The sequence below is a fragment of the Impatiens glandulifera genome, chromosome 4, assembly GCF_907164915.1.
Source record: "Impatiens glandulifera chromosome 4, dImpGla2.1, whole genome shotgun sequence".
Classification (NCBI taxonomy): domain Eukaryota; kingdom Viridiplantae; phylum Streptophyta; class Magnoliopsida; order Ericales; family Balsaminaceae; genus Impatiens; species Impatiens glandulifera.
Genome location: NC_061865.1, coordinates 16,650,106 through 16,665,152, shown reverse-complemented (window position 1 = coordinate 16,665,152; position 15,047 = coordinate 16,650,106). Strand labels below are relative to the sequence as shown.

The window sequence follows — 15,047 nt, the reverse complement described above, 5'->3', positions numbered from 1 at the left end:
AATTTTTTTTCTTTCTCTCTCTGGAGTCTGACCGCCGTTTCTCCTATTCCTTGTTATTTTCAATCTCCTCTCCTATTATAAAAGGACACGGACCCAAATGAAAATTTCACATTGTTTTTTCTTCTTCTTATACCTTGTGCAGTTCTTATCTGTCGCTGTCTTTTCGTTTTTTTTGGTAATTTCAATCTCCTATTCTGATGTAGTTCTGATCTCTTACCGTCCTCTCTTCTTGTTGCCGGTCTTCTCCTTTTCCCGTTTCCGATCGATCTCTGACATCATTCGATCTCTGACATCCTTCTTCTCTTCCTGTTGTAGTTTCGATCTCTGGTCGTCTTCTCCTATTCTTGATGTAGTTTTGATCTCTGGTCATCTTCTCATATTCTCTTTGTGGCTCAGATCTCTCGTCGTTTTCTCTATTCCTATCTACCGTAGTTTCGATCTTTGACTTTTTTTTCTATAATGTCAAGATTAAAATATCATTCAAACTTATTTGCTAAAGAAGTTTATGTCTATGATGTCTATGATGGTTTATATAGTTTAGAAGGTTTTGAGCTGAAGCCCACAATGCAGTTGCACATGGACTGTCTAATTGATAGTTTCAATTTTGGAAGTGCATGGTAATCCCTATTAAGTAACAAAAACCAATACTTTCTAAAAATATTTACCCAAATGTACTAAATTGATTTGGGTATATGAATTTTGTTGAATTTATTTATTTCATTATTAAGAAACTAGGATTTTTCTTTTACAACTTCTACGGAGCCACCAACGGAGCCATTCATACCGGTGGAGAATGTGGTGATAACTGTCGAAGCTAACCTGCATTGTCAGAGTGAGAGTCGTAGAACGATTACCAGACCCGATCATTGGGGATGATCAAGACGACCAGTCATAACTTTTGGGCCAATTCCAGATCCGATGGGCCATCTGGTTTTTCAGGCCCACGATGCAGTTGGACCGCATGGACCGTTGAATGTGATGAATGTCGAAAGAGGAAGCGAGACGATTCTTCTCGCTCAAGTGACCCTAATGTTGGACCTCGATTTTGGAAGTACAAAGTAATCCCAATGAAGTCACCAAAAATAATACTTTGATTATGTGTATTCAATAAAAATGTATGCTTGTATTTGAATAATGATGGTTAAAATTTAAGAAGGTAAATAAAAATGGGATAATATTTTATAATGTTCATTCAATAGTTTGGTCTGTTTAAGTTTTTATTTACTATTTATTTAAATATGTTTATTAATTTTATATTTATTTATAAAAAAAATAATCCTCTAGTTAAATTTAGATTTTAAATGCTTGTTGTTATTAAAAACATAAATAAATAAATAATGTTTTTAAATGAGTTTGTTATTAAATTAAAATTTGAATAGCTAGTTTAACTCCTTTTAAATTGCAATGTTTTTAATGAACTGAATTGTAAAATTGTACTCTTTATCGGGTCAATATAAATTTCGGAAATATTTTTTTAAATTTAACAATTTAAATTATTTATTTTTAAAGTTATATAAAATAAGGTTTTGTCTTAACGATTTCAAACATAATTAATTTATTATTTATATGTCATTTATAAATAAGTTAACAAAATAACAATGTTACTAATTTAACTACCGAGTATTAACAAATTAAGGGTTTTGACTACGGATTGCTTCATAAAAGATTTCTAAGCTAACTCTTTAGCACACTCAATTTTCGAAATTTAAAAAAAACAAAAAAGTTTCGAAATTATATAGATTGTGAATCTGGATTTTAAACTCTTTTCATTTTTCTTTTCTTTTTCCACTTTTCTCCTTTTTTTTTTTTTTCTTGATCTACAACTTTATTTATAACCGCAATCCCTTTTGGAAGTTTCCACAAGCCAATTAGATCAAATTCTTTAGTAAAACAAGTTGCTTTGTACATATATATCCATATCATCATTGTTGCTCTTTTACTATTCCTCAAATTTGATTAGACAGTAAATATGATTAAAATAAATTTTAAATACTATAAGATAACAAATAAAATTAAGATTTTTTTTATAAGATAACAATACAAATTAAGATAAATTATATATATTAGTTCAATCCAATTTATTTAATTATATATATATATATATATTTTATTCAAAAGTAGTCCAAATTTTAATTATTTTATTAACTAAAATTATAAATTTAGGATGTAAAATGTGGGTGTCTATAATAAGATATTTTATGATAAAAATTTAACATGTATAATAATATTTTAAAGTACTTTAAACTATATATTAACAAATATTTAAAATATTCAAATAAAAATTAATATATTTAACATAATACTATTATTATTTTTTTTTTTCTATTTGTATTGATATTTTAAAATTATTAATTATTTTATAAATATTTATAAAATAAATTAAATATAATAAATGCGTATTATATATATATATATATGAAAATTAAACAAACAATTAATCTATTTAACATTATATTTTAAATAGTTTATAAATATTTAAAGTTGAACTTCTTTTATTAAAAAAAAAATATTTTCTCTTCCGTTAAAATTCAAAATCAATAATGTTTAGTAGAAAAAAAACTAATTATTTATATTTAAATAAAAAATGATAAAAAAGTCACTTATTTCATAACTTTTCACTTATTTTTTTTTATTTAATTCAATCAAATATTTTATATTAAATAAAATAACTTTCACTTTTTTAGTTTGACCATTTTTAAAAGTGATTGCGATATTGATAAACATTTAAAAATATATTATAATATTATTTTTTTATTATTAAATAAAAGTAATTATATTAGTTTTAAAAGTATCATTGAATAAAAGTATTGAAAATTAATAATAAAAAAATCAATAAACTAAATGAAAAGGGTTAAAATATAAAACAGTAAAAAATATTTAAATTAAAAATATATTTATTTAAGACTAATATTTTTTAAGTTGGTAAAGTATATTTAATAGTATAAAAAAAATATACAACAATCTCAAAATTATAAAAAGTTCATTGAAAAGGTATTTAATTATTTTTAAACAATAATATAATCTTAAAATTGATCAATTGTATTTAATTTTTAATTAAAAATATTTATCTAATTTAATTATATTTCTTATATTAAATAAAAATAAATAAACATTTAATTTTTGATAATTTTAGAAATAATTGTGATCCATATACTAATTATTTGATAAAATTAGATCATTATAAATATACTTAGTTTAGGCTATGGATGCATGATTAATAAGGATAAATTTTAAAACTCTATTGAAATAAGCTAAATGAATGATCATATATCATTATATCATTAATGTGGTAATATAATTAAAAATAACATCATATTATAAGAGAAATTACTCCAAATCGAGTCTAAAAGAAGCCTAAATCTTGACCTCTTTCAATTTTTGATTTATTAGAAACTTTATTTAGTTGAGGAATGTTGTGGGCATTAAGAAAGAAGCCAAAAAGGAGAAAGTGACTAAACAAAAGGAGTTAATTAGGAATTAAGATATACTATTATTTCTTTTGATATATTCTTCAAATTATTTTACCTTTATTTTATATATATATATATATTTATATATATATATATATATATATATATATATATATTTGATAATTAATTTATGTGCACAATAGTTCTCAATAATAAATATTATACTAACTATTTCAGTCTAAAGAATATGAGATCTATAAATCAATTAATCGAAACTGATTATCACATAAATTAAATTACCTAGAATAAATTGTTGAAAATTAATAAATTACTCAATTCGAAATGTATTAATTCTAAATTTTAAACAACTGTTAAAGTTTAACTTCTAAAAGTAATAAAACATTTTATATACCAACTAATACCTATAATCAAATAAAAATAAAATCCCTAATAAATTGAAATTGTCCCTTAAAATATATGAATATTAAATTGGATAACAATAAGATAGTCTAAGAGCTTTTGTCTTTATTTTTATTTATTTTAATGTGAATAGATAAAAGTTAAATAAACAGGGATAATATTTAATTTAACTTATTTTTTTTATCATGGATATTCTTGAAACCAATCAAATTGAGTAAAATGTCTAAAGGTAAGATTACTTGGTATCTAGCATTAAATTATTTCATATGATGAAATGAGCTATAAAATAATGACATTACCTTGGATTTGATATTAGAATTTTACCAACTTAAATATGGAGAATAAGGGTTCAAGCACAAGAGGTAGATTAAATCTATAAACTTGAATCTCCTTTAGTTACTTTCTTAAAATATTTACCAAAATGTAGTAAATTGATTTGAGTATATGAATTTATTTATTTCATTATTAAAAAACGACGATTTTTCTATTTCAGCTTATGTGGTGCCACCAACGAAGCCATTCATACCCGTGGCGAATGTTGTGAGGATCATGCAGCGTGTGGTACCAACACATGTCAAGATCGCTGATGATATGAAGGAGATTGTTCAACATTGTGTCTCGGAATTCATTGGTGTGATCACTGTCGAAGCTAACATGCATTGTCAGAGCGAGAGTCGTAGAACGATTACCGCCGATGACATTATGTGGGCCATGGCCAAGCTAGGGTTTGATGATTATGTTAACACACTTTCCATTTACATGTTCCGTTATCGTGAGGCAAAATCAATGGGGATGACCGTCTCGATGAGACCATTCATGACTTTTGGGCCAATTCCAGACACAATGGGCCAGTTTTGCAGGCCCACGATGTAGTTGGATCACATGGACCGTAGAATGTGATGAATGCAGAAAGAGGAAGGGACGATTCTTCTCGTTCAAGTGACCCTAATGCTGGACCTTGACCTGTTTATAATCCATTCAGGCAAATCAGAAGGTTCTAATTGATAGTTTTGATTTTGGAAGTGCATGGTAATCCCAATGAAGTAACCAAAAACAATACTTTATTATGTGTATTCAATACACATACACATGCATGCTTGTATTTGAATAAGGATGGTTAAAATTTAAGAAGGTAATAAAATATGGGATAATATTTTATAATGATCATTCAATAGTTCAGGTTAAATTTTTATTTATTAATTAATCAGGTAAACTCATTTTGAAAATACTATTTATTTAATTATGTTTATTTTTTTAATATTCATTTATAATATAAAAATTAATTCTCTAGTTAAATTTAGTTTTAAATGCTTGTTGCAATTAAAAGCATAAATAAATAATGTTTTTAAATGAGCTTACTATTAAATCAAAATTTGAATAATTAGCCTAACTCCTTTAAATGACAATGTTTTTAATTGTTTGAATTGTAAAATTGTACTCCTTATGGGGCAATATAAATTTTGAAATTATTCTTTTAAATCTCACTATTCAAATTATTTATTGTTAAAATTATACAAAATGAGGTTTTGTTTTGACAATTTAAAATACAATTAACTTATTATTTACATGTCATTTATAAATAAATTAATAAAATAATAATGTAACTAATTCAACTACCGAGTTTTAACAAATTAAGGGTTTAAATATCAATTCTCTAAAATAATTAACAAAAAATTTCAATTAGATGTGTAATTCGGTTAATAAGATTTATAATTTATTTATTAATTTATAAATGTCACGTAGTTTTAACTATTTTTTATTCTATTAATAATGTTGACGTTTGAAAACGACTGAATAGATATGGACAAAATTAAATTTATTTTAAAAAATCATTTTGCTATAAATATTTAATTCGAATATTATTTGAAATAGAATTTTAAAAAATAATCGTTTTAAATATCTAATTAAAATATTGATTTATATATATATATATATAAATTAACAAATTTAATAACGGAATTTGAATGTTACTTACTATTTGATTTAACAAGTCAAGCAATCTTATGTAATTTCATATAATAAATTGCAGTACTAATTTGTATATGGTCAAAGTAAAATATTTAAAACAATAAATTTACATAATCATAATTTCTAAAAAATAAAAAATAAAATTTGAATCACACTATATAATATATTGATGGTTGTAGAGGTCAGAAAATTATCATAATAATCCGAGTAGGCTAAGATTTACTTTGAAAAGTTCTCCAATTATGCTCGCTCAATCTAGATGGTTTCGGTCCAGGCCTCTGTGAACCATGTGATAGACCAGGGCATAACAAATTGAACTTGAGAAAACTGTAATGTGGTGTTAATTATGAGATAAGGAAAAAAGTAAAGACAAATTTGAGTACTGAAAGAGTTAGGATTAACATTTTATAGTTACATAGTCAAGCGTAATACAGGGAAAGAAAAGATCGGGAGACTTTAAGTTTTTTTTGAAAATTTCGGCAACAAATTCTCTCATCACGAATAACATGATCGGCACAAACGACACGATCAGCACAATCGGCACAAACGACACAATCGGCACGATTTGCACGATATCAAGGTTGCGGTTCGCTTATTGTGATAACATTGTTAGTTGCTCAGTGTCGTTTGTCAAACGTGCGCACGATCGGCACAATCGACACGAATGACACGGTATCGACTCTAATCGCTAGGTCGGTCATTCATCTACAAACTTGGTTGGAAGGTTAAGGTTTCTGGTTTACCTTGTTTTGTATAGTTAGAGTTTCTGGTGTACTCTATTATGTAATTATTCTACATTGTTACTTTTTTGCTTTGTTCTGTTTTTCATTAAAATGGGAAAAAGAAAAACAATAAGTATAAGGAAGTCAAAGAATTTGTGATGGAAGGTTTAACGGAGGTAGCTGAAAATAAAATTGATAGGATTGCTGAAGAAATAATCCTGGACAAACAGGAATGTAGCAAAGGTAATGAATCAATTCCTATTAAAAACTCTGAAGAAAATGCTATAGGAAAATAGGGAAAGAAAGAAGGAATTTGGAAGGTTGATTATAATGAAAGAGCCAACCTGTTTGGTCTTAAAAATCAGATTACCAAACTCCTAATGCATGCTAAGAAGGGAGAAATCACAATCAGTAAAGAGAAAGCTCATCAAATAATAGTCCAACTCAATATTCAATATCTCCAGGACTGGAATTTACTGAAGAAAACAGAATATGAGGAGATAGTTAAGTGGTCAGTTGATGCAATGAAGGAGTTGATAAAGGCTCCCAAAACCATTATATATGGACCCAATAACTGAAGGAGGAGAGCACTTGTCCTTTGTTAGAATTAGCATTGAAGTGCATCCTAGGAGTGTTCTGCCAATGAAAATGGCAGTTGTTGACAGAAAAGGAAAGCACAATGTCATGGAGATCTCTTATGAATGGAAACCTAAAAGGTGTGCTTTCTGTAACACTTTTCTGCACAATAAATGTGATAACACTAAAGAAGAAGAGTAGAAAACCAGGAAACAGAAAAAAAGGAATTAGAGGAGGCTAAATTCAAAGATCAAACATTTGTAGAAGAAAGCAAGAAGGATTATGAGAAAATGGAAAGCAGCGAAAGAAATAAAGTAAAGGGAATCAAGGTGAAGAGGAAAAGAAAATTTTCTGTAATGCAAAGGATTATGCCTCAATTGGATGATGAACCTCAAGTTGTTGTTGAGGAAACTCAAGATGAAAACACCCAGAATTTCAAAGCTGAAACAAAGAATTCTAAAGACGATAAAAAAGATTCCAAAACCAATGTGGAGTCTGAAGCTGAAGCTGAAGATAAGGAAGACAAGAATACAAAAATTCAACTTGAAGATAACAAAGGTAAAACTCCTGAAATTCTCAGAAATAATTCTTTCTATCAAATCAGAACGGGCTCGTACAAAGAGAGAATTCAAAATGAGAAACAACAATACTCATCATCCTCTTCAATACAATCTCCTTTTATCGTTAGAGGAAGAGGTAGAGGAAGAGGAAGAAGAAGAGGAAGAGGAAGGGGAATAAGGCCTCTCAATGAAGATAAATGACATGCGAAAATCCTAGGCTGTGATGATTAGGTTTAAACGTAGTCTTTTCTATTTGTAATCTCTGTTTTTTAGAATGTATGAATGCTACTAATCAGTATTTTTAGGTCTTTTGATTGTCATCCTTAATCATAGCTCGGGTTTGTCTAACTTTGATTTCTGACCCACCCACTTTTAGGATTTTAATAAAATGATTTTAACCGTTTTTCCAAAAAAATTATATTGATGGTTGTTATATTTAATAATTAAAAAAAAAATTAATCAAATAAAATAAATATATATTTTCACCTTAATAAATTTTATTATATAAAAAACTACACATTTAAGTTTAATCTTTTATTTATAATTTTATAAATGAATTATAAAAAAATAATAATTATTTAAATTTTACTATATAAATTTACCATTATATTTTGTTTGATATGAATTTCATAATATCATAATGGTTAGACACAATTAGATGAGTTATAACGATAGTCTTATTCTCATATACTCGATTTGCACACTTTACACAAGGACATGCAATTGAAGATCTACCTGTAGACCTTTCAGCAAATTTTATGAACTTTTTAACCCCTCAATTTAATTTGGATCAGTACGAAGTATAGTCATCCATGTTTTGTCAAGAACTTATATTAGGACTAGACAAAATATTACTATGTCAAGTAAAGTATATCCTTCCTAAATCATTCATATACCTAACAGCTAGTCCAATAATTTAACATAAAATATATCATAATCTAATTAACATATAATCAATAATCTAACATATCTAACATACAATTCATTTTACTAAAAAAATATTTAATTCAATAATATAACATATCTAATAAATACAATTCAATAATCTATCGTAATCTAATTAATATATAATTCAATAATCTAACATGTCTAACATAATATAACCTACAATCCAATAGTCTAACTTAATTTAATATTCAAATTCGGATAATCCAATAACTTATTTGTCAAAATCCAATAACCTATCTGTCAAAATTCAGATAACTAAATAATACAAAGAAAATTAACCTGCAGATTGAAAATTGGAAACACTAATCTGCCAAAGTTATTAAATGAAGAAGTCTATCTTGTAACCCAATTAATTTCTAAATAATACAAATTAAGATTTATTAATAAGATTTTTTTATGTTTGATTATCTTAATAAGACATTTAACTGTAGTTTTATATACTAGATAAAAGTTTTAATTGCGGTATATAATAACGCAGTTAAAGGTAAGACTTTTAACTGCGTTTTTATATACCGTAGTGAAATATAAGACTTTTAACATCAGTTTTATATACTGCAGCTTAATGTAAGACTTTAAGTATGGTTTTGTATACCGTAGTTAAATGTAAGACTTTTAATTGCGGTTTTATATACCACAGTTAAAGTTAAGACTTTTAACTGCGGTTTTTAAATACCTTAGTTAAAAATAAGACTATTAACTGCGATTTTATATACCATAGTTAAAAGTAAGATATTGACTGCGGTTTTATATACCGTAGTTACACGTAAGGTATTAACTACGGTTTTATATACCGCCGTTAAATTTCGCCACTAATAACACATTTTTTCACTAGTGAACGAAATCAGTATGAACTTAATATAAATCAATATGTTAGATAATTTAACCTATGATTATATAATCTAACAAACTCACCTGATGAACGATGGCGTTGGACGATAACGACGCGAAAGAAGAGTCGATCCTGGAGGACCTATAAAAGAAGAATATAAATCAATCTGCAAAAGAAGAATCGAAGCCCGCGGAAGAATAATTGAATCCGGTGGGAGAGGAATTGAAGTGGGCGAACTAAAATAGAACTAACCTTTCAGGACAGGACCGACAACGGAGTAGGGCAGGAACGACAGCGGGGCGAGAAGGAGAAAAAAAGAAGAAAGGAAAAAAAGATGGCAGTTAGGGCGTTATTTGATAGTGTACCAGTAACGGTGTTGTCGTGAGCCGTTATAGATGCTCATTAAATGAATATCTGTAACAGTTTTTCAAAGAACCGTTACAGAAAGTCTTGAAGTATCTGTAACGACATTCACATTAAATCGTTACAGATACCTCTTTTCAAAAAACGAAGTGATAGATGGGGTATCAATAACGGTTTTATGATGATGCCATTACAGATAGTCTTAAATATCTGTAGCGGTTTCCTCATAGAACTGTTACAAATACCCCTTTCCAGAAAAGAATCGACAAACAGGTATTAGTAACTGTTCTATGATGAAATCGTTAGAGATACTTAAGACTATTTGTAACGACATCTTCATAGAACGTTATAAATAACTATTTTAGAAAAAAAGAAACAGAAGACGTGGTATTAGTAACAGTTATACATAGAACCTTTACTGATATCTTTATGTATTAGTAATGATTCTTTGTATAATCGTTACTGATACCGTATTTCAAAAAACGAAAAGAAAAGAAAAGAATGGTATTTGTGATGACTCTTATTCTAATAGTCGTTATCGATACTATATATTAGTAACGACACTATAGCGTCGTTACAAATATATTAATACATGTAACGACGATATATAGTCGTTACTGACTTTCGTTATAACAAGTTTTTTCAATAATGATTTATATAAAATATATAAGTTTGAGAAATTTTAATATTGTGGGTATGTTGTTTCAGTTTTTTTAATATTGTGTAAAGTCTCACAATTATTATAAATATTTTTTTATAGATTTTTTTTAGATTGAGACAACTGAAATGTAATATTAAAAATATAGTTATTATTATTCAAAATTTTAATTTTTTCATTCTATTGATTTAATTTTACTTTTGCATTTTTAACATGAATTATCAATCATCTCAACTTGACGAAAATAATATTTTAACGAAATATATATTCGAGTCTTTTCTCTTTAATACATAATTGTTTCAGTTTCTATTTTAATCTTTCAAAAATTTTGGAAACAATTTATTTTCTATTGAAAGTCAAAATATTAATTAAAATATATATGCAATGGTCTATTAAAAAAATAATAATGAATCATTTTTTTATGTCAATACCATAAATTCTTGTTTGAAAACTACACATACTATACATAAGTGTTATTATATATAATTGTTAATATTTTTTTTGGCTAAACAATTATGTTCATTATTATTTTTATTAAAAAGTAATAATAATTCAATTTTATAATATTTTGTGTAAAAAATATATATTTATAATAATATTATAAATTAAAATAACAAATATTTATAAATTATTTAAAACATTTCAACATAGAGTTAAATATATTTTTTATTATTTGAATATATATATATATATATATATAATATATTTATTCTATTTTGTGTATTAATTATATATATATGTATAATTAAAATATTAATATTTTTTAAAATATAATTTTATTGTAAAATATCTTATTAGGTTTAGTTATGAAAAAATAAAATAAATAATATTTAAACAAAATAATTAATTTTTAATTTTTTATAATACTTATTAAAAAAACTAATATTATTTTAAATTAGTATTGATATTTTTTTCACCCAAAATAAACTAGACTTATTAGTTGTAATGGTATGATATAACTACAACCAATGCACCTCTCATTCAAAATATTGTTACATTGTTTCGACATTTTATAGGGAACATTTATCATCTTTATTATTAGTCGGGTCCATTCAAATGTCGATTAAAATTTTAAAATATTATTATAAAATATCTTATAATCGGATGATTTTTTTTTAATAATGATTAAATATAAAATAATTAAATTTCTTTTTAAAAAATAATAATATTAATTCGTATTTAAAAATTAATTATAATTTTTTTTCACCGAAAAGGTTTTAAGCTACTAATTTTATAACATTACTTCAAACATTCTCCAATTTACCTCATTAATAATTTTGTTACCTCACTTTAGAACATACCAACTTCTTACCATATCTCATTACTAATTTTTGAGTTATTTAAAATATCATATTACATATTAAATTTTTATTATAAATATATTATCATGTTATGAAAATATAATATTAATAATGATTAAATAAAAAATAGTTAGTCTTTTTATTTTAGAAAGAATTAGTAAAGAACTAAATACTCGAATAATACTCATTCGAGTTTAGAAAATGATATTAATCATTTTTTGACAACCCAAAATAAATTCAAGATTTAATAATCTTGTGACATCGCTTTAAGCATTTCTCAATTAACCTCATATTACTTATTATTTTACTTTGAGCAGTTTGTAGTGACATTTTACACTCGCTCATTACTAATATCCGAGTTCTTTCATAAGTTAGTTAATTAATAATTTATTATTATAAAATATATTATCATTTTATAAAAAAATAATAGTAATAATATGGTTAAACAAAAACATAGTTAAAATTTTAATTTAAAAAAATTAATTTTCCATTATAATAAACTTCGACATATTTGTGACCTCACTTTAAAGTTTAAACAATCTCAAAATATCTCTCATTAGACTTCACTTCAAGCAAGCATTTTGTACCGATCTTATCCTTATTTTGGCTTTCCACAATCGACCTAATGTAATATTAATCTTGTGACTAACACTCACTTTCTCAATTTGAACCATAATTCCACATCCCTCAAATTCTGACTCAAACATACTATTATATCTTATCTTACAAAGATAATATTGATAATTGTTAAGTAAAATATAGTTAAATTTTTAATTTTAAAATAACTAATATTCCTCAAAATAAATTTCTAACTTACTAATATTGTGACATCGCTATAAATATTCTCTAATTGATCTCTCATTAGGCTTCACTTCGAACATTTTGTACCGATATTACCTTTACTTTTGGTATTCTAATCGACCTCTCATATTACTAATCTCGTGACTTTCACTAAATATAATATATTTAAAATTTTAATTTAAAAACAACTAATATTCTACTAAAATAAACTTGAACTTACTAATAGGGTGACCTCATTTTAAGCATTCTCTAATTGATCTCTCATTATAGACCTCCTTTTTAGTAATTTGTATAGATTTTAACCCTACTTTTGACCTTTTTCATCAACCACAAATTCACACACGCATTTACATAGAGACTCACATATGCCATCTTACCCTTACTTTTGGCATTCCCCAACCACAAATTCACACAAGCATTTACATAAGGACTCAAATATGCCATCTTACCCTTACTTTTAGGATTCCCATGAACTGCAAATTCACACACACATTTACATAGGGACTCACATATGTCATCACATCAAGTATGCATTATTTTAATATTTATAAATTCATATCAACTCAAACTCTAGTCTCAAATATGAAATGTTAACACTTTAACCACTAAACTAATTCAAAATTTTATGTATGTATAAATATTTAATCATTATTTATTAATAATAGATAAAATATATACAGAATAAAAGAAAATTAATTAATTATATAAATAATAAATATACATAAAAGTTATAAAAGTATTTTTTTAATAAATTATTTGGAAATTTTAATTATAAATAAAGTAAAAACAATTTAAAATATAATATTTAAGTATATTAAATTAATTAAAAAAATTAAAATAGTGGAATAATAGATAAAAGATATAATGAATAAAAGAAAATTAATTATATAAATAATAAATATTTAGAGAATGTATAAATTTATTCTTTCAATAAATTATTTAAAATTTTTAATTAAAGAAAAAGGTGAAATTAACTTTAAAATCTAATATATAATTATATTATATTAAAAAAGAGTTAAAATAATGATTTTTATAAGAAATAGGGAGAGTTATATATATATATAATAATAATAATAATTGTTAATGAATAATAGATATAATAAATTAAATTAATTAAATTAATTGTATAAATAATAAATATAAAGAGAAGGTATAAAATAATTTTTTAATAAATAATAATTAAAATAATGATACATACAATGAAAAAATAAAATATATATATTTCAACTAAAATTAAAAAAATATTTTAAAATAAATTTAATATATATATAGAGACTAATAATCTAAAAAGAGACACCTCCTCTCCTTTAATTTAATTTTTTAGTTTGTGAATTTTCATATTATCATAACAACGTTTGTATAATTCGCGGGTTAACGAATTCTTTTAACTCGGTTCGTTTTGTCTCATAAAATGGATCGTTCTTTGTGGTGCGAGAACCCGCTATTTTAAAGTTTTTAAAGTTAAATTTTATTATTATTATATATATATTTGTAATTGTTTTTCTGTGTTAGCTTAATGAAAAAAGAGTTTTAAAATAAATTGAAATTTTCAAATATAGATATTTTTAAAGAATCTGTAATACAAATGTTATTTTAGAAGAAAAAGGATTTTATAAAATACTCTTGAACTTAAAATTTTAATTATTGATACCTTCAAATTTATAATAAAAAATGGTTAATATACATATATGAATTTTAAATAATTTGTCACACTTTAACAAACAAAATAGGTTGAGTCCAAATTTAATTAAATTTGCACAATAAAATTAAAATAGGTTGAGTCCAAATTTAATTAAATTTGCACAATAAAATTTACACTCTAAACCATACCAAGTTTGAAATTCAAATTAGAACTCGAATCTCAAAGGTTTTTGAAAAACAGTTTGAAAAATAGTTTTATATATATAATTGATGTCATTAGAGTATCAAGTTGGTTCTTCAATGACTGGTCACTTGAATAATTTTATATAATTTTGTGGAAATTATTCATCAATTATAAGCAATGAAACTCAACTTTGATGACGAAATACTAAACTTATATTTACTTGGTACTCTACCTAACTAAAGAGAGACTTTGAGAATAACTTTGTCTAGTTCTACTTCAGATGATGTTCTCTTAATGAATTTAGTAAAAAGTAATGCATTGACTTAAGAAATGAGACAAAAGATACAAGATTTGTCATTAAAATTTGAGGTCTTGATTACAGAATCCAATGGGAGAAATGTAAGTAATCGTAGAAAATCTCGTGGGGCTTGTAATAAGTGGGCAAATATTGAGTGTCATCATTGTGGCATGAAGGACCATATCAAAAAAAAATTAAATTGATAAAGGAGAAGAAGAATAAAAAAAGAAAAATCTAAACAAAATCACTACTTCCAACCACAAAGACGGTAAAATTCATGATGATGTTGCTATTGTTGATGATTTACTTACTATTTGTTATAATGATGTTGAGAATGTTAATGTATTTCTTAATAAGATGAACTAAAT

General features: G+C 24.9%; 1 protein-coding gene across 1 annotated transcript; it reads left to right on the top strand.

Moving 5' to 3' along the window:
- Nucleotides 1–918: 918 nt before the first annotated feature.
- On the top strand, nucleotides 919–4,703 carry LOC124934824 (nuclear transcription factor Y subunit B-1-like). Its single transcript, XM_047475325.1, has 2 exons — nucleotides 919–1,051; nucleotides 4,324–4,703. Exons 1-2 carry the CDS (start codon nucleotides 919–921, stop codon nucleotides 4,701–4,703), a joined length of 513 nt encoding a protein of 170 aa, XP_047331281.1.
- Nucleotides 4,704–15,047: the final 10,344 nt, after the last annotated feature.